Source organism: Arvicola amphibius, chromosome 8, assembly GCF_903992535.2.
Source record: "Arvicola amphibius chromosome 8, mArvAmp1.2, whole genome shotgun sequence".
Taxonomy (NCBI): domain Eukaryota; kingdom Metazoa; phylum Chordata; class Mammalia; order Rodentia; family Cricetidae; genus Arvicola; species Arvicola amphibius.
This window is the reverse complement of record NC_052054.1, coordinates 111,132,350-111,157,318: the sequence shown is the minus strand read 5'-3', so window position 1 is coordinate 111,157,318 and position 24,969 is coordinate 111,132,350. Positions and strand designations below refer to the sequence as shown.

Sequence of the window (24,969 nt, the reverse complement as noted above, 5' to 3'; positions counted from 1 at the left end):
GGGAAGCCATATTCGCTCTTGGTTTGATTTTGATAAATAGGGCAATAGTAATGTATATTCCATCAACTATCTCAAATAATACATTTAACGTATAAAGTTGTAAATACTTTTCTGCCTGTTACTGCCTGTTACTATAATAGAAAATAAAAATATTCAGGGCCAGAATTTGTTATTGGGAAGTGTGTGGGCCATATATGGCTTCTAGATCTATTTATTTTCAAAATTACATTCTTCCCATATGACTACTTTTAAATGGGCATGCATGCTGCAGTTTTCTCCTGTTTAAGGTACCCCTGCATCTCATACTCAGCCCCAGTGAGTTGTCTAATGTATAAAATATTTTAATTTCTAGCCTTTAAAAAATAGCCTCCCATGTTTAGCTAAAGATTCCATATCCACGAACTGGCAGGTGTTGCCCCACCACCAACTTGGTGATAGGTTTTCAACCATTAGCACTGTCGAGAAGAAAACTCAAACAAATGGGATTCTTGGGCCATTTATTTTCTTCCATAGCGTCAAGACCTGAAACGTAGGGATGAATGAATGGATAGATGGATAAACTAATGAATGACTGGACGAAAAAACCTGAAGGAAAAAAATTGAATAATTTAGACATAAATATTCCTTAGTCCCAGCATAAACCTAGTCAGCGAAAGTGGTAGGATCTGCACCAGATTGGCCTATATTACAGATTTAATGTTGTTTGTTAATAGTCTTTTAAAAAAGAGAAAGAAAATAAAAGAAGCATGGTTAGGTTTTTTGTTTGTTTCTTTTGTTATCAAGACTTAAGAACCTGCCATTCATAAACATCAGTTAATGCTTCTGTAAAAGAATTGACATTTCCCTCTCTTTGAGGTCACCCTTGTAATGTGTGTCTCTTAATTCTAGTAATTATTCTTGGGAAGAAAATAATGGTATAGATTGAGTCCAGTTGAGGCAAACTAAAATGCTATGTTCACTGAAAGGTTTTTATAAAGTTAAACAACCAAAGAATCCCAGAAGTTAGGTAGCTCTTACTGAGACAAAGATTTTGCTCTTTTCTTTTTTAATTCAAGAAAAACTGGCAAGGATCCCTGACAAAACAGACCTGACTCATCCTAGTTATTCATTTGTTCTGTGCTTTTGAGTATGTGTGATTCACCTTTAGGCACAAAATGTGCTGGAGATCTTACTAGACTGATGATTAAAATTCACAGGCTTTCTCTTGCAATCTCCTTGCCAGGTATAAAAAGGTGTAAGTGAGAAAGAGCCGTGATGTAAGAACTGGGACTAGTGTCCCTGATGCGCATGAACCCCCAAAGATAATGACCTTAATTAACTGGAGGCCCCTGCTTTCGTAAACGAAGAAGATAATGGGAGAGGTCTTGGAAAGATCAGGGTTATTTAAAGAGTCAATGAACTCTTTAAAAGACACATGTTTAAAATCCATCCTGATGAATCCGAAAGATCCAGATACTCTGTCTGTTCTCTGTTCTGTCAACCCAGAAGATCTTAGAGGGAGACCGACAGATCAGTTTTGAGATGTTTGGAGCAAAGAGAGCCATCACTTTTCTGCATTCCTAGGACCTCCCACCTACTGCCATTCATGTCTCCATTTTTCCTTTGGGATGTTGAGTAACAGTGAGTCTGTTGTTCTGATGTCATAGTGAGCATGCTCTGATGCAATAATGATCATTCTCTAATGTAACAGTGAGCACGTAGCTCTGATGTAACAGTGAACATGTAGGTCTTACATAACAGTATGTAGCTCTGATGTCACAGTGAGCCCATAGCTCTGATGTCACAGTGAGCATATAGCTCTGATGTCACAGTGAGTATGTAGCTCTGATGTTACAGTGAGCATGTGGCTCTACTGTCACAGTGAGTGTGTAGCTCTGATGTCACAGTGAGCATGTGGCTCTGATGTCACAGTGAGCATGTAGCTCTGATGTCACAGTGACCATGTAGCTCTGATATCACAGTGAGCACATAGCTCTGATGTCTGTCTCTGACTTTAACAGGGAAATGAGTTTCCCATGCTTCAACACAGTTTCAAGCATAATATAAGCACTGAATAAGGAATGAATGAATGAGTTAGTGAATAAAGATATGGGTTAATTGACATAGTTAAATATCAGCTTAAAGAAGGCAAATCATAGCTTACTTGGACATTTTTCAATAGACTATTTTTCAAAGTTGTAAACTATTACAGGGCAATCAGGAAGGCGGAGTGAGGACACACTATCAACTAGATCCTTCCTAAGTCTACACATCTACTTTATTTTTTCATGTTAATTTTTTATTTAATTTTTTTAATATTATTAAAATTTCCATCTCCTCCCCTCCTCCCCCTTCCATCCCCTCCCTTCCACCCATACCCCCACTCCCTCTCTCTCCAGGCCAAAGAGCCATCAGGGTTCCCTACACTATGTTGAGTCCAAGGTCCTCCCAACTCCCCCCAGGTCCAGGAAGGTGAGCATCCAAACTGACAAGGCTCCCACAGAGCCCGTCTATGCCGTAGAATCAAAGCCCATTGCCATTGTCCTTGGCTTCTCAGTCAGCCTCCACTGTCAGCCACATTCAGAGAGTCCAGTTTGATTGCACCAGTTGGAATGGGACTGATGGAACATGCGATCTACTTTATTTTTTGTGGATAAGAAATTCAAGGTCAGAGGTTGAGTGACTCACTCAGAGGGCTCAGGAGGTCAACAGGAAACTAGGATCTGAATGCCGATCTGAAGGAACCCTAAGTGCCTGCTGGCCCTGTCAGGTTCTTCCTAAGACAATGCTGTAAAAGAGGTGAAGACAGGGGTCTAGGGGACACCCAAGAGAATCCAATCTGGTAGAATGGCATTGAATATAAACTACACCCCTACAAGCTTAATGTATAAAAAAGACTGTGACAGGACTTTCTGGAATGACTCACCAAAGAAAACAAAAAAGAAAAAAAAATACAAGTTCAGCTCAGTGTAAATATAAAATGTAATCACTGATCTCCAAAGTATTCTTAAAAATTTGCTACAGATTTTAAGGCCAGAGATTCCGCCTAGCGACCAACAATAGACGGCCACCCCCATTTCCATTAAGATCCTCATTACCCTTTCCATATGGAAAGTTGGCATCTGCATTGAAAAGCAGTTAGCTTTCCCTGCTAGCAGGGTACTCAGCAACACTTAATTAATTACTAAAGTTTAGCCTTATTACTTCCTGGAAGAGTTCCTGATTTTAATAGATGAAGAGCCCAGAAATACTTTAGGACTGAGAGAGAGACGGCAGGCAACTCTATTTTGCATCTATGGATCTAAGGGCCATGCATAATAGCTCCGGATGCAAACTCAGCTCTGAAATTACGAGCTCTGTGAGTGTCTGGGGTGTGCTTATTATAGAGACATTATAGAGACTGTCTCTCTAGGGTCCAGAGTCTTACTGTGAAAAATGAGGGGCAATTGCTACTACAGTACTTGATTGTTTCAACTTTTAAGTAAAAATGAATAAAGATAGATTCATACGAATGAAGAAAAGAAAGGACACCCAATGTCCATGGAATGAGAGACATCCATGGAATTTTTCTCCTTCCACTTGATATACTAGTTCATGGCCAGTGCAATACTAAGTAAAATAATTTGAAGATCAAGAACTTCCAGAACAGCCCTGTCTGTATACTCCAGGCAGTCCAAGGAATCCTTGTCTTTAAAGAAAATCTCCACTTCAAAGAAAGGGGCTGTTTTTATACACTGAAGTGATTACGTGGTTAGACAGGAAAGAGCATTTATGAAATACATATTTTAAGCCATGTGACTGACATGTCTCCCCCATGAATTTCATTAATTCCGCCATTTTCTAGGCTGGAGACTGGATAAGGGTCGTTTTCTTCTTTTCCTTGAGACAGCTCAGACTAGCTTATACTTGAGGGCTTAGTGTTTGCTGTTCCTCCGCAATCTTTATTCCATGAATCCTTTATTTTAGTCTCCTTTCTATTTATTTCTTTTTTATTACTTTTGTCTCTTTCTAAAATGCCTTTTTAAAAACATATCAATACTCCTTTTCAATATCATGTCACATGTTTCTTCCATCTATTTATCTCTCTTTTTTTGGGATGTTTTTTACTGAAGAAAATTGCCAACTGATTCCACTGTTTCCTTGTTTATTTCCTGTTTTTTTGTTGTTCGTTTGTTTTTTCTATTGAAAGTCAGTTTTGTGGACGTATGGATCTAGACTCTGCGTTTATCAACAAGTTCCCAGAGTCTAGAACATTCTCGATTTATACAGATATATTCTAAGTATTTTTTGCTTGTGTCATGCAGCAAAAGTAAAGCCACCACGGGGAAGAGGGATTTCACTCACCTGTACCACACCTGTGCAGGAATCCAAAAAGATGCAGCCTTTGGGTTCTTTGGATATCTTTTCATCTTTGTAAAAGTTCATAATGTAGGAGTTATCTGGCAGCTGAGTCAGCTGGAAGTAGCGCTTTTTGAATGACTAAATAAAAGATAGAAGGAGGGAGTTTGAATTTCATTATTCTGCTACTCATCGGAATGACAAATCTTCAGGGTTCTTTAGCAGGGCCGTGCTCTAGAGCAGAGACTGACTTCTGTATAAATGAAATATTATAGAAAGCGTAAACACTATGCAAATGGCCCCTCTCCATGCTGTGACCCAAGAAGGGATGTGAGGAAAGGGGACAGAGCAGGGATTAGCTCGGATGCGTTCTTACCCGGACAGTGACAGTGTTGTTGACGGTGCTGTTGAAATTCCCCTTGTAAAGCCAGCCAGACTTGAACACACCAGTGCCTCCGGCTCCCCCTCCGCCCTTGGAAGATGAGTGGGATGTGGTATCCTGCAAAGAAAGCCATCATTAGCATTGCAGTCAGCCTCGTGGAGCCCAGATCTTAGACACTGCACTTAAAAAATGAGACTCCTTTTCCCTCTTGACTCATTGACAGTAATCACGCTCAGTGTCAAAACGAACATGATTCATTTTGCCTAAAAGCCCCAACACAGCCAGCCTCTCCTGCTCGCTGAAAGCAGATGGCCAAGAAGCCAGTGCAGGCGGGAACGAATGGCCCCCATGTCTTAAACTTGTCACTCAAAACCTTCACTTACTTCATCCTTATCAGCGTCTTCATGGTCAACCTCAAAGGAATGTGAAGGAAGTTTCTCTGGCTTGTGTTCTGCTCTGATATTTCAAGAAAAAAAAAAAAGAAGTCTGGTTTGTTATTTGACATATTGCTTTTGTTTTTTGCTGTTCCCAAGATCACAATGGCTCCACTAACCTTATTTCAATTTTTTATGCTTTGCAACCTTAAAAATCTGGGAGGTTCTTTTTCTCTGAGAAGAGTTAACCTGTCCCTTACACCACCGTATCCTAGCTCTACTAAGTACATATTTTAAATCGTGGAATCATTATTGACACAAATTTGTACATATCTTTTTGTATTGAGGGACAGCAAAGAGAGTGGGTGGAAATCTTAGAGTTTTGTCTTCTCCTGAGCTCTGAAGAAGAATATTAAGCAAAGCCACCCTCATGAGCTTTTCTGGGTCACCTGTATGTGACGTGGCCAACACTACAGGATGGTTGTCTCGGCAGCCTCAGGCTTAGAAGGAATTGATTCCTGAAAGGCAGCCATGTTTCGGCCCTCAGGTTGTGTCAGGCCCCTGTGGTAGCTCTTCAGAAGGCCACCCAAATGGAGCAGTGTCGCCTGCACATGTAGTGTGCACGCTTTGGCATCGCAGAAGCTGCAGTTTCAGCTGGGGCGTGATGGGGCATCCTAGAGGAGCAAGCGGGCACGCCTAGCTTTATCTGTACACAGTAAAATAAGTCTGAAGTAAGTTTCCCTTGGCGCAGGTCTGTCTCATAATGAACGGCTGGAAGAAGGCAGACTCTCCACTTCCAGATTAGACTTTCCTCAAAAGTCAGCCCTCTGCCACCTTGCAAGGCATAAAGTTTCATGTGCAGACATTTCACGCACTGTTTTAACATGGCACAGTCTGTAGAATCTGAATCTGACTGTGAGAAAGGAAGACGAGAGGAGAATTAGCTGATCCCATCAAACCCACTCCTGAGCTGACAGTGCTCTGGAGAGAAACAGAGAGGGCTAAGGGCTTCTATACTTAAGTTCCTTCTCTGCCTTCCCAGAGGATGCTCCCTCACGGATATAAAGAGTCCTATCATCAGTGTTAAGGATGCAATGTGGACTCTTCTGTTGTTTTCATTCCAATTTTCTTCTCTATTTTTCTTTGTTTGTAATCTTGGTAAAATTACTGATCAGTACTTGTCTTTCTCAATTGTTAGAAGAGTTACAGAAAGTGTTATTTCAAGACTAACCCCTTGGGCTAGGTGATGGTCCATCGGGAGAGTGCTTGCTGGGCAAGTATGAGGCCCTGAGTCTAGTCACCTGCACCGATGTAAGAGCCAGATGGTAGGGGAGGGGCAGGAGATAGGAAGTTCCTAGGAATTGACCGCTACTCACTGTAGCTAAAATGTGAGCTCCCAGATAATTAAGTGAGCCTCTCTCAAATAATTAGGCTGAAAATGATAGAGTAATACACTTCATATTGACCTCACAGAGTCTCCACACTCGTACAGAGAAGAAGCTGGCACCACACACACACACACACACACACACGGGAGATTATCTCCTCTTCAAGTCTGGCACATAGCAGGTATTCAAAATATAGCTATTAACAGATATATATGACTTACATAGTTGTATATATCCAAATTATTTCTTATCAGAAACAATAACATAATGATATGACAGTCCCCATCCACGGTTTACTGACAAATTAGAAGATGTTTAAAAACACAGGAGCTTTGTATTCAAGCTTCAATATGCATGGGATATTGTTCATTGTCTATAGTCACATGTGTGCATAATCAGACTTTGGCACACAATACTGGGACTCCAGACTTGTCTGATCTTGCTGTTTTACAGAGATAAATTTGTAGACCATAAGGCTCCCTTATATAAACACGCCAGAGAGACGGGGTTGGAGGACATATCTGTGAAATAATTTTATCAGGAAAGATTATTTCAAATCATCACAGAAAGCATATTAAGAAGAATATAGCCATTAAAAAAATCTTTTTTTTAAAAGAAATCTTTTTCTTGGTAGAGCTTCAGAGACGCTCCAATTAACCTATGCTCATTGTCACAATGTGTTAACTTGCTCTGCTCCGTTTGGTCATGGTCACCTCTCTGGGAAGGCAAGTAGTCTTCTCAGTATTAACTTAGGTCCACTGGGAAAGCCTTCCTACCCCATTCCTGTTCTCCATAATAGCACGTGCTACTCTGTGAACAAGAAGCAACCCTTTTCACATTTTATTTGATTGACAAGAGAAAGCCTTCGACACAATCTTTTCCTTCTCCCTTGCGTATTATCTGAGTTTCAGGGACAATTTCAAATGGCACATTTCAGGGCAGTTGCTTGGAATGTTTTATCTGAAATATGTGCATTATGGGATTTTACAATTGACGATATGGCTCTGAAGGGAAAGTGGAGGAAACTTCCATGCTAACTGATGGTACACATATTTTTGTAAATTATAGAGGGAATTATGTTAAGAGCTATCACCACAAAAACGATGAAGCTGTGAAGTGATCCATTTCTTAATCAGCTAGATTTGACTATTCTACAACGCCTCCATATTTCAAAACAACACTTTACACATGACTGGAAGTTATAATGTTATCTCCTATTACAGTGCATAAAAAACCCCTGAAATCCAGCCAGAAAGGGTTTGATTAATCCCATACTACTCTTGTCACTATGGACCAGTGGACATACAGTGTCTGACCAGTCATTACTATGAGTCACGGGGTTCATAGCTTGGCCAGATTTATGATTACTTTTTGCCTTTGGTAGCATGCATAGTACCGTCCAACATTATGAATGCTAACAAACGAGAATGAAGCTTCTATATCAGAATCAACTTGTTTCTCTATGCTTTATGGCTCTAATAATTAACATGTTCAGCAATAAGACCTTACCATCAAGTTCTAGAGTACACTGAGAGCAGTGGGAACAATCTGGACAAGTCTTACAAGACATGCCCATTGGTGCAGCAGTAACATCATTGTTATGGGAGAATCAGCACTATTTTTGTTTTTATTGAATTTAAGGCCTGTTCCAAATGATGAAGCCCATGTTGGACACCATTGTTGAGGCCAATAATTTGTGACTACATCGGTCTTAGGCCTTAGAGGATTACCTACTACTATTATTCTGCTAAATGGATCGTATGAGTCATGGGGGTCAAGGGCATCACAAGGGAACCCAAAGAAACAACTAACCCAGGCTCAGAGGAGCTCACAGACTCTAAACTGACAGCTAGGGAGCCTGAACGGGACCGACCTAAGCCTGCTCTCTACATGTGACTGTTGTGTAGCTTGGTCTAGTTGTAAAATTCCTAGTAGTGGGATAAGGGACTGTCCCTAACACTTGAGCTGGCTTTTGGGAACCTGTTCTCCATACTGGGTTGTTTCACCCAGCCTTAATAGTCCTACCTCAACTTGATATGCCATGCTTTGTTGACACCCATGGGAACCCTGCTCCTTTCTGAACAGAAAGAGAGGAGGAGTAGATGTGGGTAGAGGAGAGGCAGGGGGAGGGAACAGGAGAAGAAGAGGGAGGGGAAGCTGCAGTCAGGGTATAAAATAAATAAAAATATTTACTTAATAAAAGAAAAAAGATTGTATCTCTTTTTATTGCCTTCAAAAATCCAACTTGAAGGAGCATAGGGTCGTCTCTAAGGACCTTGGAAATCTCAAGATAAAAGACTTATCTGGCCAGGGACTTCATATCTTGAGTTTGAACCCAATGTGAGCAATAATTTGCTTACTTTTAACTTCCTCTTATTGCCCCAGGCAGGATCATGGCAATGCTTGAGTGCCCTTCAGTCATTATTGGTGAACTCAGTGCTCACACTTCTCATGTAAAATAATCCAACAACAGTTCCCATTCCATGTAGTTAACATGAGAAAATGCATGCGCCCCAGATGACATATTCTGACACACTGTAGACAATGAACAAATATTTAACTATGTTAAGTTTTTTTTTGAGACAGACTTGTAGTATGCTAGGCTGGCCTTGAACATACTATGTAGACAACAGTTATTTTGAGGTCCTAATTCTCCTGCCTCCACCACTTGAATGTTTGGTATATACTACCCTGCTCAACTTCCTTTCTTTAAACAGAAATCATTTTTGTCCTTGGTTAGCCCACATGAGATCAAACTAGATTTGATATTCAGCTAAAAAAAATATATCCTTGGCAAATATTCTTTCTCAGATCAACGGCGGTAAAACTTTTTGCTTTTGTTTCATGCTGTGCACTTCTGCATTTTTATCAATGTTCCAATGAAATCAGCACCATCATGAATTTTCATGCCATTCGCATCTCCCAGGAACCCCAAGTTCAATGTTGACTGTGTGAAGGCTGATGTTTCACATTCTAGGAAAAATAGTGGCGCTCTCTAGTTTGCTCTTTTGAATGCATGGTCTTCAAATTTAAAGAATATATTTCACTTTTTATTTTTCCTTTTCAATAATGTCATCTTTCACAATTCTATCCTGCAGTGTTAGCAACTTGTAAAAAGAAATGATCAGCTTAAATTGGTAGCAGACATAGGAGGGTTCTTCTAATCCAGGAGGAATGGACATGATTTACTTTCAACAGCCTCACGAGGCCTAACTGAATTAATCTGCTTTCACTACTGACCTACATATGCACAATCTTTAGGGGGCAGTTCTTAGCTTCGTAAAATCATTAAGAAATAATTCTATTATGCAATGCTAAAGTATTTATTATTCTGGGACATATACTAGGGGATTCTACTTTAGAACTTATGATAGAATGTATTTTATGTGGCAAACTTTCCTATTCTTAATATCTCCTTCCACATCTTTAGATAACATGCATGAAGTTATCAACAACCTTTCAGTTATGTTCTCTTACCATATTGGAGATGTGTCTATGCAAAATATGAAAAATATAACTCAATAACTATGCCCAGAATCTCTTCTTAGTGAACATGCTTTCTGTTTCCTTTAATAAAGGAAAAACTCCGTGAGCCTAAAATACTATATTTACTTCTTTTATGGCATCATGATTATAATAACAATATTTCGCAGTTAAAGTGACTTGAAGTGCTCTACGTATCTAGGAGCGTAGAAACATTTTCACTCAAAGGGTAAGGGTCAAGGAAGATCATTCACCAGGCAAAGCAATTGCTACACAAGCATAAGAATTGGAATTTGGATCCCCAGTGTTCTTGGAAGTGCTGGGTGGGCACGGTAGCCCACATGTACCTTCAGAGCTCAGACATTGGGGACAGCCTTGGAGCATGATGGCCAGGGAGGCTGGCCACATTGGCAAACGCTAGGTCAACTGAGACACCTTGCTATGAATAAAGAAAAGCAAGGGCAACTCCCAACACCAGCTTCAAGTGCACTAGAATGCCCACAAACATGCACACGCACTACACAGACAACATGCAAAAGTAACGAGAGTTGGAATGTGGCTGCCTAGGTCCTGTTTCTCAAGCACAGAGAGAGCTTCCAGGTTGTGACTACCCTCAGATCTGCTTTTAGAAAGAGGAGCATAGATATTAGAAAACAATCTGTCAATTGCATCTACAAGACACACGTGACTAACACCCAGACATCTTGAATGCCATCATCACTTGAGACACCCCAGGGTGTGACAGGACTTTCCCAAGAGGAAGTTCCAAGATATTATCATTAAGGAGTCCTGAGGTTTTTCAAAATGTTTAGAAATCTATAGGAGTTAAGGCACAGGGTTTTCTGTGGGGGAAAAAAAAGACTTCCTGTTTTGGAGAACCTTTGGCTTGTTCTTCACAGTGAGACAACTGGATAAAGAAAACAACTTCCTCCTCTCCTTTCTCTTCTATGCCACTCCTCCAAATGTAGGCCAAATGATGTCTAAAAGACATTACACCCTTTGTGGGCATTCCTCAAGATTTCTCTCACAGTGAGAATAAAATCTACGCTTCCCTCTAGGGTTCCCAAGGCTCTTGGATTCTTGCTGCTATCCTCACAGTCTAGCACCCCAGACTCTCATTCTGCTAAAGTGATGAGACCAATTTTAGTCTCAGGGCCTTTGATCTTGTCTCCCTTCCACTGTACTGCACTCCAAGAACCCTCTTTTCATGAGACTGCAGCACAGGTGGCTACAGTCCCATGAGATACAGTTCAATGTCACCTCCTAACAGCCATTCACAATTTCCGTTTAGAGTCCTAGTTTGGAAAGATCTTCCTGGGAACAGAAAATATTGTCAAGTAGAGCTAAATTTTGTGCCATAGACAAATAAAACAAAATTTGATTCAGTGTGCATCACTTAAGGAGAGTATAAGTAGACACTGAACTTTTGATATTTTTTTCTTGTTTTTTTTCTTTAAGTATTTGAATCTTTGTATCATGTTTATTTCATGAACCAATGAGTTGAGAGGTATTCACTGAAAGCATTTTTCTTTCTTAAATTTTCAGCATCTCCATCCCCATTTGGGGATGTTCAAAAATAAAAATTTCCACAATATTATGTGCCCTGAATTATCCTGAAGGGATTCAACAGGGAATTCCCTGACCTTTGAAGGACTTTATTCAGTAGGGGAATCAACAAAGAAATACTTCCTGTAGCTCAGTGAGCTGGTGGGTCTCTGTGGAGTGACGCTTGGGGAGAGCAGAACGAACAAAGTGACCTTCCTGAAGGCTTTAGAGTCCCAAACGTCAGGGGGAAGTTACACACCGAGTTTCTGTTTTGCTCTGTTTTTAGATCTATGCCCTTCTGTAGAATTCATTTGCATGCGTCTTGAAATCTCTCAGTGAATGTATATAAAGCAGGCTGTGAATCAAAACGCTGTCTGGAATCTGGTGAGAAATGCTCTGTACCATGTTGGCCTTTCCCGGTGCCACTGTTGAAACAACAGCTCGTCCGCAGATGAATCAAGGATGAACAAATGCTCAAACTGCAGCTAGCAGCAAATGAGAGAAGACTGAGTCTCATTCCAAACTCTTATTATAACAACATAGCAATTATGTTGTTGATCAAAATGTTCTGTATCTTGACGCATAAATTTCGCAGAATGTACCCCGACACAAAATAAACACACTTGTGTTCATAAACAGTGTTGGAGCTTGCAACGAGGTGACTTTTAAACATATGCAGAAAAGCCCACGTAGTCTTTATAATAAACAGATGACGCATTCTTACCGGGGTAGCTGTCGAATGTCTCCCGAATATTGTTCGTATTTGTAGTTTACCACATACCACTGGGAACTGTAGAATTTACAAGCCTGAAATAAACAAAAAAGACAGTTATAAAACATGCCATTAAAAGACAGCTGTGCTGGCAAAATGTTCTCATGGTCACAGGCGAGTGTGGAGGTTGCCACGTTAGCCACTTCAGGGTAGATGAGAGTCCTGTCCTTCCTAATCGTCAGACTTCCTCCAGTGTCATGGAACTCTCTCCAGAGTCCTGGAGGAGGAACTGTTTAACACAGCTATTCTGGTTCACATCACCACCACCGCAATCACCATCGAATCTGAGCCAATGTGTGGCTCTCCAGGAGAAGCATTGTTCTTCTCTCTTCCTTGTCTTCTCGCCCTTCATCTGACGGTTCGGGTCATGAAGGATATTTTTATTTGTGTCCAGTCCTGTCATGATTTTAGCCTCTGTTTCTCTCACTCTGTCTTAGTAACTGAACTACTTTTTCTTCTGCTCCTCTACTATTACTGCCCTCGCTGGCTCAGCCAGGAGCTGGCTTTTCAGCTTTATCTCAAAACTTTGCCATGATTATTCAAAGTTTTACGGAATGTTAATGAAGGATCACTGAGAATTATGTTGAAAACGAAGCTAGTTTCATAGTTGTGGGATATTTTGTTTGCACTCTGACACTCCCAAGGCTGACAATAAAGTTTACTTTGAATCAGAGGGCAGAGCTAGCCACCAGTTGACCAAAAATAGTCATAGAGGTTTTGGAGGACCAAGGACACATAGAGAGACAGAGGAAGTAGTAGAAAGGGGTGTTAGAAACATTCTCGGTCCTTTGGATCGAGGAAGGAGAGAGAAAGGAAGTCACTGGTTGTTTCTTGGCCGCTTCCCCATCATTCAGGTTCTTTCCCAGATATCTGAGTCTCGAATTTTTATTAACAAAGAATAATTAGATAAATGCTTCAGATTGATTTTCATACTAATTATATTTGTGTGTTGTGTGCATATATGCACATGTGTGCATGAGCATATGGAGGCCAGATGTGTATTTGGATGCCACCATTCTCCACTTTTTCTTTTGAGACAGGGTCTACTGAACCTGGAGCTCACTGATTAGGCAAGACTACTATGTTAGTGAACCGCAAGGATCTTCTGGTTTCTTTTTGCCTGGCATTACCCACAGTTTTATGATTATGGATGCACTCCACTAGGCCTAGAATTTTGTACAGTTATTGAAGACATGAAGTCAAGCCCCACTACTTGTGGGGCAGACACTCTACTGACTGTGTTATCTCCCTAACTGTTGGTTTATACTACTTATGGACATAAACTATTTTCCAAGCACCTACCTACCATGTAGCTTATTGTAATAACCATGGATTTGCAATAGAGATTTCACTATGTCAAACTAGACCTTAATAGCCCTTCAACTCTAAAATGACACAATATTGAGAATTATTTAGCTGTCCACAGAATTACAAATAGAGCATGTCTTCTCATACTTGTGGGAAAAAAAATTGAGGCACCATGAATTTATTGACTTTTGGGAAATAATGGCCTGCGAGATTCTCTTTGTAACTAAGGCTAAGACAGAAAGACAGACATTACACAGTTCTGCCGACAGAAATGCAAGAGCCTGACTTCTGTAGATTTAGATGGAAACAGGGCGTAGTCCACTGCAGACACGGGAGCAGGAAAAGTAAGGGAGCTGGGTGGAAAAGGACCACTGCTCCAGGAATTCAGGCTCTTTGACTGGGTCTCTCTGTTCCTTGTCTGAATTTTTGACAGCTTTGATTAAAATGAAACCTTTTAGGCAAGGAGCCTATTAGGAGGTCTGAGGCAGGGAAGGTTAGAGGTACAGCAGAGGCAAGTCTGGGGGACCTTATCGCTTCTAGATTTCCTGGCTCCTGACTTCTCTCAGCCCCATCACTTTATGTGTTCAGGGATGTGCCCACACAAAGACTGGCAACCGAGGACAAGGCAAGCGAGACAAGGACAAAGGCAGGAGTGGGAGGCTGGCAGTGTGTGCACAGGACCACTGAAGGCTTCACCATCAAAGCCGATCTTGGGGAGGTTGAGAGCAGAGGCCGGGAAGAGAGAAGGAAAGGGGAAGGCTATCGGTGGGTACTCAATTGAAGTTAGTTAGAAGTAAATCCCTTCTGCATGTCTTGACACAGGAGGGCGACCATTCATAACTATATGTACTGCAGTTTCCAAAAGCTAGGGAAAGAATTTCCAGCATTTTCACAAAGCACAGACAAGACTTTGAGGCAACAGATGCTGACTCAGCTTTGAAAGTTACATAACATTTACATATAACATCATATTATTTCATAAACACGCATGCTTTGTTTTTATATACCAGTCTTTTAATTTTAAGAAAAATTGCTTACTATTTGTGTATGTGTGTGTGCATTCATGTGTGTGTGACTCTGTGTGTGCACAGACATGCATGTGTGCTACAGCATGCCTGTGGAGGTTAGAGGATAATTTTTGGGAGTTGGTTCTTTCCTTCTACCTCAGTGAGGCAGGGTCTCTCTTATTTCTTGGCATACATCAGACTAACTGGTTTTTGAGCTTCTGGATGATTCTCCTGTCTCTACATTCCATCTTTCCATCTTGCCTTAGGAATGCTATGGTTACAGATAGCCACAACTACATTTGGCCTATTTGGGTTTTTTTGTTTTGTTTTGTTTTTAATGTGGTCTGGGACTCAAACACAGGTTGTGTGGCAAATGCTTCTACCCACTGGGCCAATTCATGAGCCATCTTTGCCAGTTTTTAAAGGTAAATGAATAGATAAAAATGACAACTCTCAGCCCTCATCATAGAAAGTTCTTTGTGAATCCTTTAGATGTCCTTCGTGAATCTTTTGTGCATTCTTTGGATATCCATTAACAAAGATATTTGCAGCTGGTCAAAGTGTAGAGCATTTGTGAAGGAGATCTGTGTCATACCCTCTCCACTCAAACTCAGAGAACTTGGAGGAGGGGCAGGGAGACCCAGAGATAAAAGAGGACTCTAAGACCCGGAGGTCAAGAAGGACTCTAAGACCCAGAGGTCAAGGAGGACTCTAAGACCCAGAAGTCAAGGAGGACTCTAAGACCCGGAGGTCAAGGAGGACTCTAAGACCCAGAGGTCAAGGAGGACTCTAAGACCCAGAAGTCAAGGAGGACTGAACTAATCCTGGTCCTCTGGGCATGATAGGGTCTCTGTTTTTGTAAACCCACAGCAGCTGAGTTCGCCGGCACCATTCCTGCTCAAGATCAAGCCAGTCAATATTCTAGCATGGAGCTGCATGAGCGTCCATAGCTAGCTGAGGGGTTGGCAGTTAATGATTCCCGGAGGAAGGAAAGTCAGTTTTATAAGGGTGCGGCCCCTCGCAGGTCCTTGGAACCCTGGTGGGTGGCCTCACCCATGAGAATGAGTAAGCTGGACTTGGTGGGATATGATAAAAGAAACAAAAGAGGGTACAAAGTTGGGAGCATGGCGGGGTGAGTCTGGGAAGAGTGACTATGAAGAAGAATGCATTGTGTGTATGTAGGGAAAATGTATTTTAAAAGAAAAACATCATCCTTTCCTCCTTCTCCAAACAGCACTCCAGTAAGACAGGTGAACATGGAACAGAGAAGAATTGAAGGAGGTCTGAAGAACTTGAATGAATGGGTTTGAACAAAACTGTGTACTTAGCTAACATTCAACACAGACTTGCTATTCCTAGAGCCACATTTGCAAAGTGAAGAAAACTGCAGAGGAAGAAAATCGAGCCTTAATAGGCCTCTTGGCTAAAAGGTCTTTCTTCGACTTAGACTGAAATGCCAAACATTCAGACAAGGAGCAGCAGGGCCAAGAGTGTGCTGAGCCAGACTGTCAGCACTCCCAGGGCACTGGTCATTTCTCCCTCACCGTCTTTGCTTCCTCTCTTGTGGAACAGAATATGTTTAAGATACCTTTATTTTTAGATTATGTGTATGGGTATTTTGCCTGCCTGAATATGTGTGTATCATGTATGTGCCTGGTGCCGTCGAAGGCCCAAGGGGACATCAGAATTCTCTGGAACTAGGATGCCGGAGGGTTGTGAGCTGTCATGTGTGTTCTGGGAGCAAAACTTTGGTCCTCTGCAAGAGCTGCCAGCACTCTTCAGAACTGAGTCATTTCTACAAGCCTCAAAATGTGTTTTAAAACGGAAAATAGAAGCATGACACCCACTCCTTGTCTCCATTCCTCTAGAACATGTTTTATTTCTTTCTAGTCCAGTTTTGCCTAGTTTGTTTCTAGATTTAAATTTGTATATGTTTCTTATTTTAATTCAGTTAGTATGTTTTAAGAATCTTTACATTTGATTTCTATTTTGCTTTCTTTCTTTTATTATTCCATTTTTTTCGGTGTTATGAGGAATTGAACCCAGGGCCTTTGAACATATTAGGCAACTGTAATATCACACAACTACATCTGTAGGCCTACTTACATTTGTTTTCTAAATTTGACTTCTAAAAAGAATGAAATATCAGACCATATTTCACTAACCTAAACCTCCTAGATTTGAAGATTTTTCATTCAGTAATTCATTTATCAAACACCATTAAATCCTGATCTAATCCAGAAGTGATTCTAGAATTTCACAGTGACTAAGAGGGGAAAAAAATCTATGTCTTCTTGATGTCACTGTGAAAAGCTGGTCAATAAATGCAAAACTGAAAGATTATGTTTGTGTTCAAGGATGCGCTTCCTCAGAGGGGAATGAAAATAACCAGCTACTTAAAGAGTTATAACAAGGGGATGGTATGATGCAAAAGTCATAGGGGATTGTGATGAACCGGCAGACAAGGACACAGGTATTCAGCAAATGCCAGCTTGGAGAGATTATAGTTTGGGGGTCATCCAGGATTATCTCCAATCCAAACTGCAGCATAGACAACCTTCCTCAAGATGTGATGTCCTTAAACATCAAGGAAATGGAGTGGGCCAAGATGTTCATTGCCAGATAAATCTATAAACAGAAAAGGGTTTTATTTATCTGTAAAATAATGAAATAATAAAAATTCAGAAATTGAATAAAACAAGAACTCAGTAGAGGAAGGGGATGGGAGATGGGATTTAAATAGGGTGGATCTTACAGAGAAGGTAAGGAGAGTCTGGACTTAAAGGAGGGGAAAAATAGCCTTTTTAATGATCACTTCAAATCTGGGGCCATTTTGGAAAAAGAATTTCTCGGCATATACCTTCCTTCCCAAGGCCTCTCACCTTTCCTCTGAGCACAGCCCGTTTGGATGCTATCTTTAGAACAGAATTCTCAGAGTAGTTTAGATATTGTCTTATTTTTAAAGAATTGGCCAATGAACTTGGTCGAATAGTTTGACTTATTAGGATCTCAGATTCAGCTTCTGACCACTCAGAATGCTGAGCTGGGTGAGATGCTTCTGCTGCAGAGCTGATCTGGAAGTGTTCTTGAGACACAGCTGCACAGATCTGGGATTCAGTCAACTTTTCTTCCTATGGGCAGCAGTTTGAGCCACGCTAAGTATGTATGTATGTATATATATATATATATATATATATATACTTAAATTCATTACACATACTGTTGACAATAGGCCATAGGATTAGCTGACCCTAAGATGAGCTACTCATGAAATTTACTGGGTAAAAGCAACGGACTCTCCTCTCTCTCTCTCTCTCTCTCTCTCTCTCTCTCTCTCTCTCTCTCTCTCTCTCTCTCTCCCTCCTCCTGTTCCTTCTCATCCTCCTCTCCCTTTTGTATCCTTTTCTTTGTCTTTATTTCTCTCCCACTGCCAACGTTTGTCAGATATTTTGCTATTAGGCACTGTACACATCATCTTAACCAGTACTTGATGAATTTTAGTTCTCACTTCATAGACCAGAGAAACAAGAGAAGATGTGTTTCTTAACTTAGAACCTCCCTATGATAGAGAGAAGAATTCACATGGATTTGTCTGACTCTGAAAGTCCATTTGGTAAATGTGTGTATGCATTGTTCGGTCATTGCACCCTGTTGGGCCACCGTTCTGAAAGTTTGGTGGTGTTTTTTTTTCTTCTGTCTCCAACTCTGCCTGGCTGGTTTTGAATTTTGTTTTGTCATCTATTATTTCAGACATCTCAAATGAATAGCTTAGTAACTCTAAGCTTCTGCATCCCTCTAAATAACACTGATTTCACAAGGACCAAATGCAATAACTCTCATACAGCACTTATCATAGGAAAAGTACTCCACAAATTCCTGCTTTGAAAAAAAAAATCAAGTCTTCCTTCAAATTTGATCCCATCTGTAACCCACATTCGTTTCAATTGCCATTAGCAATGTGTTTTCCTTGGATGGTGTAAGTAGAATTTGGGAAGCTACAGTAGCAATGATTTTTGAAGAATTCTGTTTTTATCATTTCATCGTATTTCTTCTGCAGCTCCTGGCTAGGTTTCACGTATGTGGTGGGCAGGGTGAACACCGAGGTCTGACTGGATGGCTCCTGAGAACCGTTCCCAACCTGCAGTTTCTCTGCTGCTACGGAAGCTGGTGCATTGTACAAACGCATCACGTTTCTCCTCCAGAGCGGTGGCACTTCACTCCCAGATGGTTTCCATAGACAATCACTCTCTATTCTTCGCTGCAGCCTACACAGTCCCTCTAAGACGATCATTGAAAACTGTTATGGTTAGGGCTACGGTGTCTCTGACTAAGAGCAAAGCTGAAATCTAGAGTCACAAGATTTCACACAGGCTAGCTTTCCCTTTGGACTAACTCAACCTTGGTACCTCGTCCCAGGTCAAACCACCAGTCCCGCCCCCGCCCCCCCACCGCCTTCATTTGCAGACTGGCACAGTGTACTTCAAAGCGGGAGACTGAGCAGGAGCTAGTGGAGCCAGTGAGGTTTTTCAGATGTCCTGCTGTGTGATTTTTGATTTTTCCCCATTAACTTCTTTGTCTGATGTGTATCTATTTTCATCCTTTCTGCCTGTGTGTGTTTAGATGCAAAAATCCTAGCTACAGTTGATGAGGCCAAAGGCTTTGAACCATTCTGATAAGTGTTTTATAAAACATGCCCATGATTGATTCCTCTGGGGTTGTCGAGTTTCACCTGAATGTCACAAATTCAGAATCTCTTAGAAGTGCTGCAGTCTCTAATATGCATAGCATAAGAAATTCCTCAGGGGATTCCGAATGAGGCAAGGAAGGAATCACTGCTTCTCCACCAGTCAGGCTCCATCACAAGTGATCATGAAGCCTGCGTCTGGTTACTCGGCAGGGCACTAGGCTCCAGTTTCAAACGCTGGGCTCTAGTAACTCACATACATACGTTATAGCCTCATTTATTTTAAAATATTTTATGTGAGTGGACATTTTGCTTGCATATACAAACCATGTGTGTGTAGTGCCCATGGAGGGCAGAGGAGGGCATCAGATCTCCTGGAACTGAGTTACAGGGGCTTGTTAGCTGTGGTGTAGGTGCTGGAACCGAGCATGAGTTTTTTTTTATAAGAGTACTCAGTGCTCTTAATTGCTGAGACATCTCTCCAGCCCCTGTATAGTTTAATGTGTATAATGCTTTGTCTGAATCCTAATGTATACACTACATACTTGCCTGGAGCCTGCAGAAACCAGAAAAGAGTGTGGGGTTCTCTGACATGGATTTACAGACAGTTATGTCATGTGGGTGCTGGGAATTGAACCCAGATCCTCTGCAAGATCAGAAAGTGCTCTTAACCACTGAGCCATTTCCTCAGTTCCAAGAGATGGGTTTTTAAAACAGCATTTTCTAGTCTAACGTAGGATTTTACATGTGGGAGCTATTCAACACGCTTTTGATACGTAATAATTATTAGTTACTTTTCTCCATACTCTGGCCAATTGCAGAAGAGGTACCCTAAGGGAGGAAGGGACTATTTTGGCTCACACTTTGACAGTACACAGTCCATCAAGGTAGAGAAGGCACAACTCAGTATGAGGCTTTTTGCTTACACCTTGATAGGTAAAGAAACATAGAAAGTACTATGAGGAGAGAGTGCATACAATATTCAGTGCCTGTCACCAAGTGACCCATTTCCTCCAGCTCGGTCCACTTCCTAAAGGTTCTGTAAGATCTCAAACCAGTGCCACTCACTGGGCCCCAACTCTTCAGACATATGAGCCCACGAGGGATACTTGATATCCAATGTAACAGCACATAGCCCTTTTCTTTTAAAAATGATTTTAGAAAAGTGGGAAGTTATAAGCGATGCCCTAAAGTCGTGTAAGGGAGATATTTCATTTTCCCCGTTCTCTTCCTCCTCAGAGGGGCATTAGGATCAATTCAAATCATGTTACAATCCCCGAACTAGCAATTTGTCAACCTCTTCAAAGGGCTGATGATTAGATTCTGGCTGCACAGCACTAAAGAGGTAACAAATGGCTTATTACTCATAAAATTATTTTCCCTTCTGGCTATGGAGGTTTATTTAATCACCCAAGTAGTTTCTTGCCAGAAAAATGAATGCAATCATAAAAGGTACCCATTGTGGTTCTTCATGCACACTGAGTAATTCGACATTTGTAAAACACAACAATTTTTTATGCTCGTGCCATGGTTATGGAATACATTTTGAAAATGAAGTATTATGAAATTAAGTGATTTGAGTCAAATTACATACTGAAAGGATGACTAGATAATTTAATGGCTACATGAGACTTTTCAGGGGGAAAGCAGGTGCCATTAGCCAGGTCAGCAGAACAAGGGATTGTTCCTACAAAGCAAGACAAGGATAACGTAGAAACAAGATACGAGACACAGAGAACAATGGCTTCTTCGATTGGATCGTCTACACTGTATGTTCCCCTAATGCACAGCAATGAATTTCTGCTTTATAAAAGCAAGTGGGACAGCTACTGAGCTTGTAAAACATTCAGTTTGGACGTAAAAATAATGAGTTTACACACCACAAACCATGTGATATAGGCACAACATAGCTTCAGATTGTACGGAAAAATCTCATATAATGAGCTTCAGTTTGCTTTTGAAAATATTACATGATATTAGATGGTGTGATATGCAATGATGCAGGCTCAGGCTGACCATTGTGAACAATGAAAGCAGCGGTGAACGCCATTTCCACTTCTTCATTTCATGATTTTGAAACTGAGAGTAGCTCGAAGGGTCCCTCAGTAGCTCTGCTAATTGTAGGTTGAAAATGAGTGAAAATATTGATTTCTCTTTTTAAGATGCATTCTGTTAAAACAATCAGATGAACTTTGACAAATAAGATTTGGGTTTAGCCTAGAAATACATATTGTAATCCTTTGACAAGACCTTACCAGTAACATTTTAGGACGTGCGTAATAGCTGACGTTAAAAAGCCTTGACAATTGTTTTCTATCCGACCATTCTTCTTGTGTAAACATGGGTTATAATTCAGTATGACTGAAAGATCTGGTTAAAACCCCAAAAGGGAATGTATAGTCACATATTCCAAAGTTTCCGAATGGTCCATATGAGTTTCTATCCATAGCTGAACAGTCTATGGGAAGAGGTTATTGTGCAGATATAAATCCAATTTTGAATGGTAATGGCCATTTTTTGTATTTACCAAGACTATTTATTGTTCTAAAGATTTTAGTGAATAGAAAGTTAATTTCTTCAGGTTATTAATATGAAACATGACACATATGATTCCAATATTTTCATCAGTACTTTTCCTGGTATTTTTTTTTATCCTGATATCACCAAATTCCAAATACATTTAATTTACCTTCATCATCTTTTGTCTACTTAATAAAATAGTGTTAACAGTTTCCTTTTCTTTTTTGGTTCAGCCATGATAGAAATCTAACCATCACATACAAATAAGTGCAGGCCAAAAACAGAAAGCAGACGTTTAGTATCTCCATTAAAATTTCAAGGCTATAAAATAAACCTTACTTTGCATATTATCTTTCAAAAAGTACACACCAAGTCAAAAGTCTTTCAACTTCCAGCACAGCCTTCATCCAGGAACCAAGAGTCTCATTCACTAATAAAACCATCAACCATAAAAGCCAACAGATGCACACAAATATTTTTATTAACCCTAATTTTGTTGAGAAAGAATGTAGGTTTTTTTTTTTTAACATTGTGAGTGTTTTTACTATTAAATCTCTCTCTCAACATTCTCTCAAAATGTCTCTTAACTTTCTTAGGAATGTAATTTATTTTTGTAACTTGATATTTCAGAACAGAAGTCAGTTCTTTCTTTTTTTTTCTTTTTTGGTATTTTGAAACAGGGTGTCTCTGTGTAGTCCTGGCTGTTTTGGAATTCCCCCTGTAGACCAGGCTGGCCTCAGACTCACAGAGATCTTCCTGCCTCTGCCTCCCAAGTGTTAGGCAGTATTAAAAGCGTGCGCCACCACCACCCGGCTCAGAATTCAGTTCTTAAGTAAGAAACCTTGGGCACCAGTCTAGCAATCCTTCCTGTGCAGTCCAGTATTTGAGAAGCAGGAATCATCATACATTTAATTTAATTTAGTCATGGATGCAACCTACTCCCTCAAACAAGCTGTTGAAAGACTTTCTTGTTTATGGGTCTCATATGTGTATGAGATTCTAACTTCTGTACCACATGTACTAAACAAAGGCCTTTGGATGAGTGGGTTCACCATAGTGTGCATGACAGTTCAAAGTCAGACATCATAGTGTGCCTGACAGTTCAAAGTCAGGCATCAAATTTGCCATTTCAACTGTGAACAAAATTTCCCTGAAACAAGATAAATTAGACCACTGGACACCTCCCTTCTGGTTAACAAAGATGAGTAGCACGGAGCTCATTGGAAACGGCATTTGGTTCCTCTCCAGCTCCTGCAGCTACCTTTGTGTCCCTTGGCCTTGCTCCAGGAAGCCACATCATGTTGAGATTTGAATTTCCCACTCTACTCCTGAGTTCACTGGGCACCTTTGACTGAATCTAGGAGGTGAGACAGGAAGAGGAGAAAGATGGAGAAAACCCATTCTCAGTATTATACTGCCTTTGTCACACTGCTTTCTACAGTGGGAAATTTTGCCCCGTCCTTTAGGGAATTAGTACTTTGGTATGTAGTTCCAAGATCAATACATGACTCAGTGAACATCTTACCTTTTCTGAACATAAGACATTCTGTCTCAAGAGTACAACATCTTTATTGAATTTACTTCAGAGACACTTTATAGGTAATGGTTTGATAATAACATTGCCACATATCCTGGGGCTTTAATGTGCTATAACTACAACCAGTCTGTGCCCCTAACTTCTGAAACTTTCTGTTGAAGACCACTGATGACTGCAAGTTACCATATCCAGTGAGCTTGGTCCTTTTCCCTCTTTGGGGTTTCTACCATCAGTATGCTCTTGTTGCTTGTCTTTGTTTGATTCTGAGTATCAGTTTCTCTTTCTTCCCGTCTCTCTTCTGCCCCATCTCTGCTGTCTATGTAAGGTCCTCCTTAACAGCTCCTTCCTTGTGGACATGACTGAGAGTCCTGCCATCATAGTTCCAGCTCCATCCTTCATGGCACCCTGAACAAGCTCTTCCTGGACCATCTGTGCCCACCGGACAGTTGCCTATTTCTCTCTCTCTCTCTCTCTCTCTCTCTCTCTCTCTCTCTCTCTCTCTCTCTTTCTCTCTCTCCCCCCTCTCTCTTGTCCCTCCCTCCCTCTTTCTCTCCCTCCCTCTATCTCCCTCTCTCCCTCTTTCCCTCTCTCTCTTTCTCTCTCTCTCATTCCTCCCTCCTTCCCTCTCTCATCCCTCCCTCCCTCCCTTTCTCTCTCTTGTCCCCCCTCCCTCCTTCTCCCCCCCTCCCTCCCTCCCTCCCTTTCTCCCTCCCCCTCTCTCTCTCTCTCTCCCTCTCTTCCCTTCCTCTCCCCTTCTCTTTTTCCTCCTTCTCTCTTTCTTTTTTCCACTCCCCCCTGCCTCAGTATAAGGCTTCTCTTCCATATTTCAAAGCCTGCTCCAATAATCTTTACTTTATTCTGCATATCTTATTTAAGCTACTGTCACAGTCCTCCAAGTCAGTGGCCATCGGCACATTCTTCTTTACTTACTTCTTAATCTCCAAACCCTGCCAAATTCTATCTCCTTTATTAGCTCTTTACTTTTACTGCTACAAAAATGCTCTTATTGTTATTATAGATCTATATAATCACCCTCCTGGGCTATTAATAGTCTCATCTGTCCAACTTTTCTTTTAGGCTTTGACACGCTCCATAGCACTCAATTTATTCTTTAGTGCTTTCTTGTTATATCATTTTTTCTTGCTGTATGTACCTGTCCTTGCTTCTTCTTTTCTTAGTAAAACTCTGGGGGTTGCTCATCTGGTTGAAGGGACTTTTTTTTTCTCCTGGTGGTGTACTCTTCAAGAGCAAAGCCTGTGTTTCTTTCACAGAGTAACATCTGCTAAGCAAGCGGTACAAGCTAAATGGTTAATCCCATCCAGTCTTTCAGTTAGTGGCTGATGCCTTTTGATAATTCCATTCTAGCTCAACTACACTATGACCCACAGTAACAGTAAATCAGTGGGAAAGGAACTTCCTATTTAAAGAATTTAGCACTTCAGAGAGACTCAGTAAGGAACTCCATGCAAATAAATTGGGAGTGGCAGCAGTAATTAACATATTCGTGTTCCTGGAGTCAAACTTGCTTCTAGAGGAACAGAGAGAAAAGCCTATTAATTGGACACAAGTTTGAGAGGAGATATTTAATGGCTCAAAAGGTTTCTTTGGCCTTTATGGCCATTGTTATTGTCTTCGAACACAGAGCTGTCTCT

At 40.9% G+C, this 24,969-nt stretch overlaps 1 protein-coding gene across 5 annotated transcripts in view; it reads right to left on the bottom strand.

Annotated features, from left to right (window-relative positions):
• The window catches only part of Dock10 (dedicator of cytokinesis 10), a 253,512-nt gene that overhangs the window by 101,818 nt on the left and 126,725 nt on the right, over positions 1–24,969 (bottom strand). For all 5 annotated transcript variants that reach the window (XM_038339212.1, XM_038339210.1, XM_038339211.1 and 2 more), the window contains exons 4-7: positions 12,214–12,296; positions 5,083–5,155; positions 4,694–4,816; positions 4,324–4,458 (exon numbers count right to left, since the gene is read on the bottom strand). In XM_038339212.1, the coding sequence (XP_038195140.1) occupies positions 4,324–4,458; positions 4,694–4,816; positions 5,083–5,155; positions 12,214–12,296 (414 nt within the window). The remainder of the gene's footprint in view (positions 1–4,323; positions 4,459–4,693; positions 4,817–5,082; positions 5,156–12,213; positions 12,297–24,969) is intronic.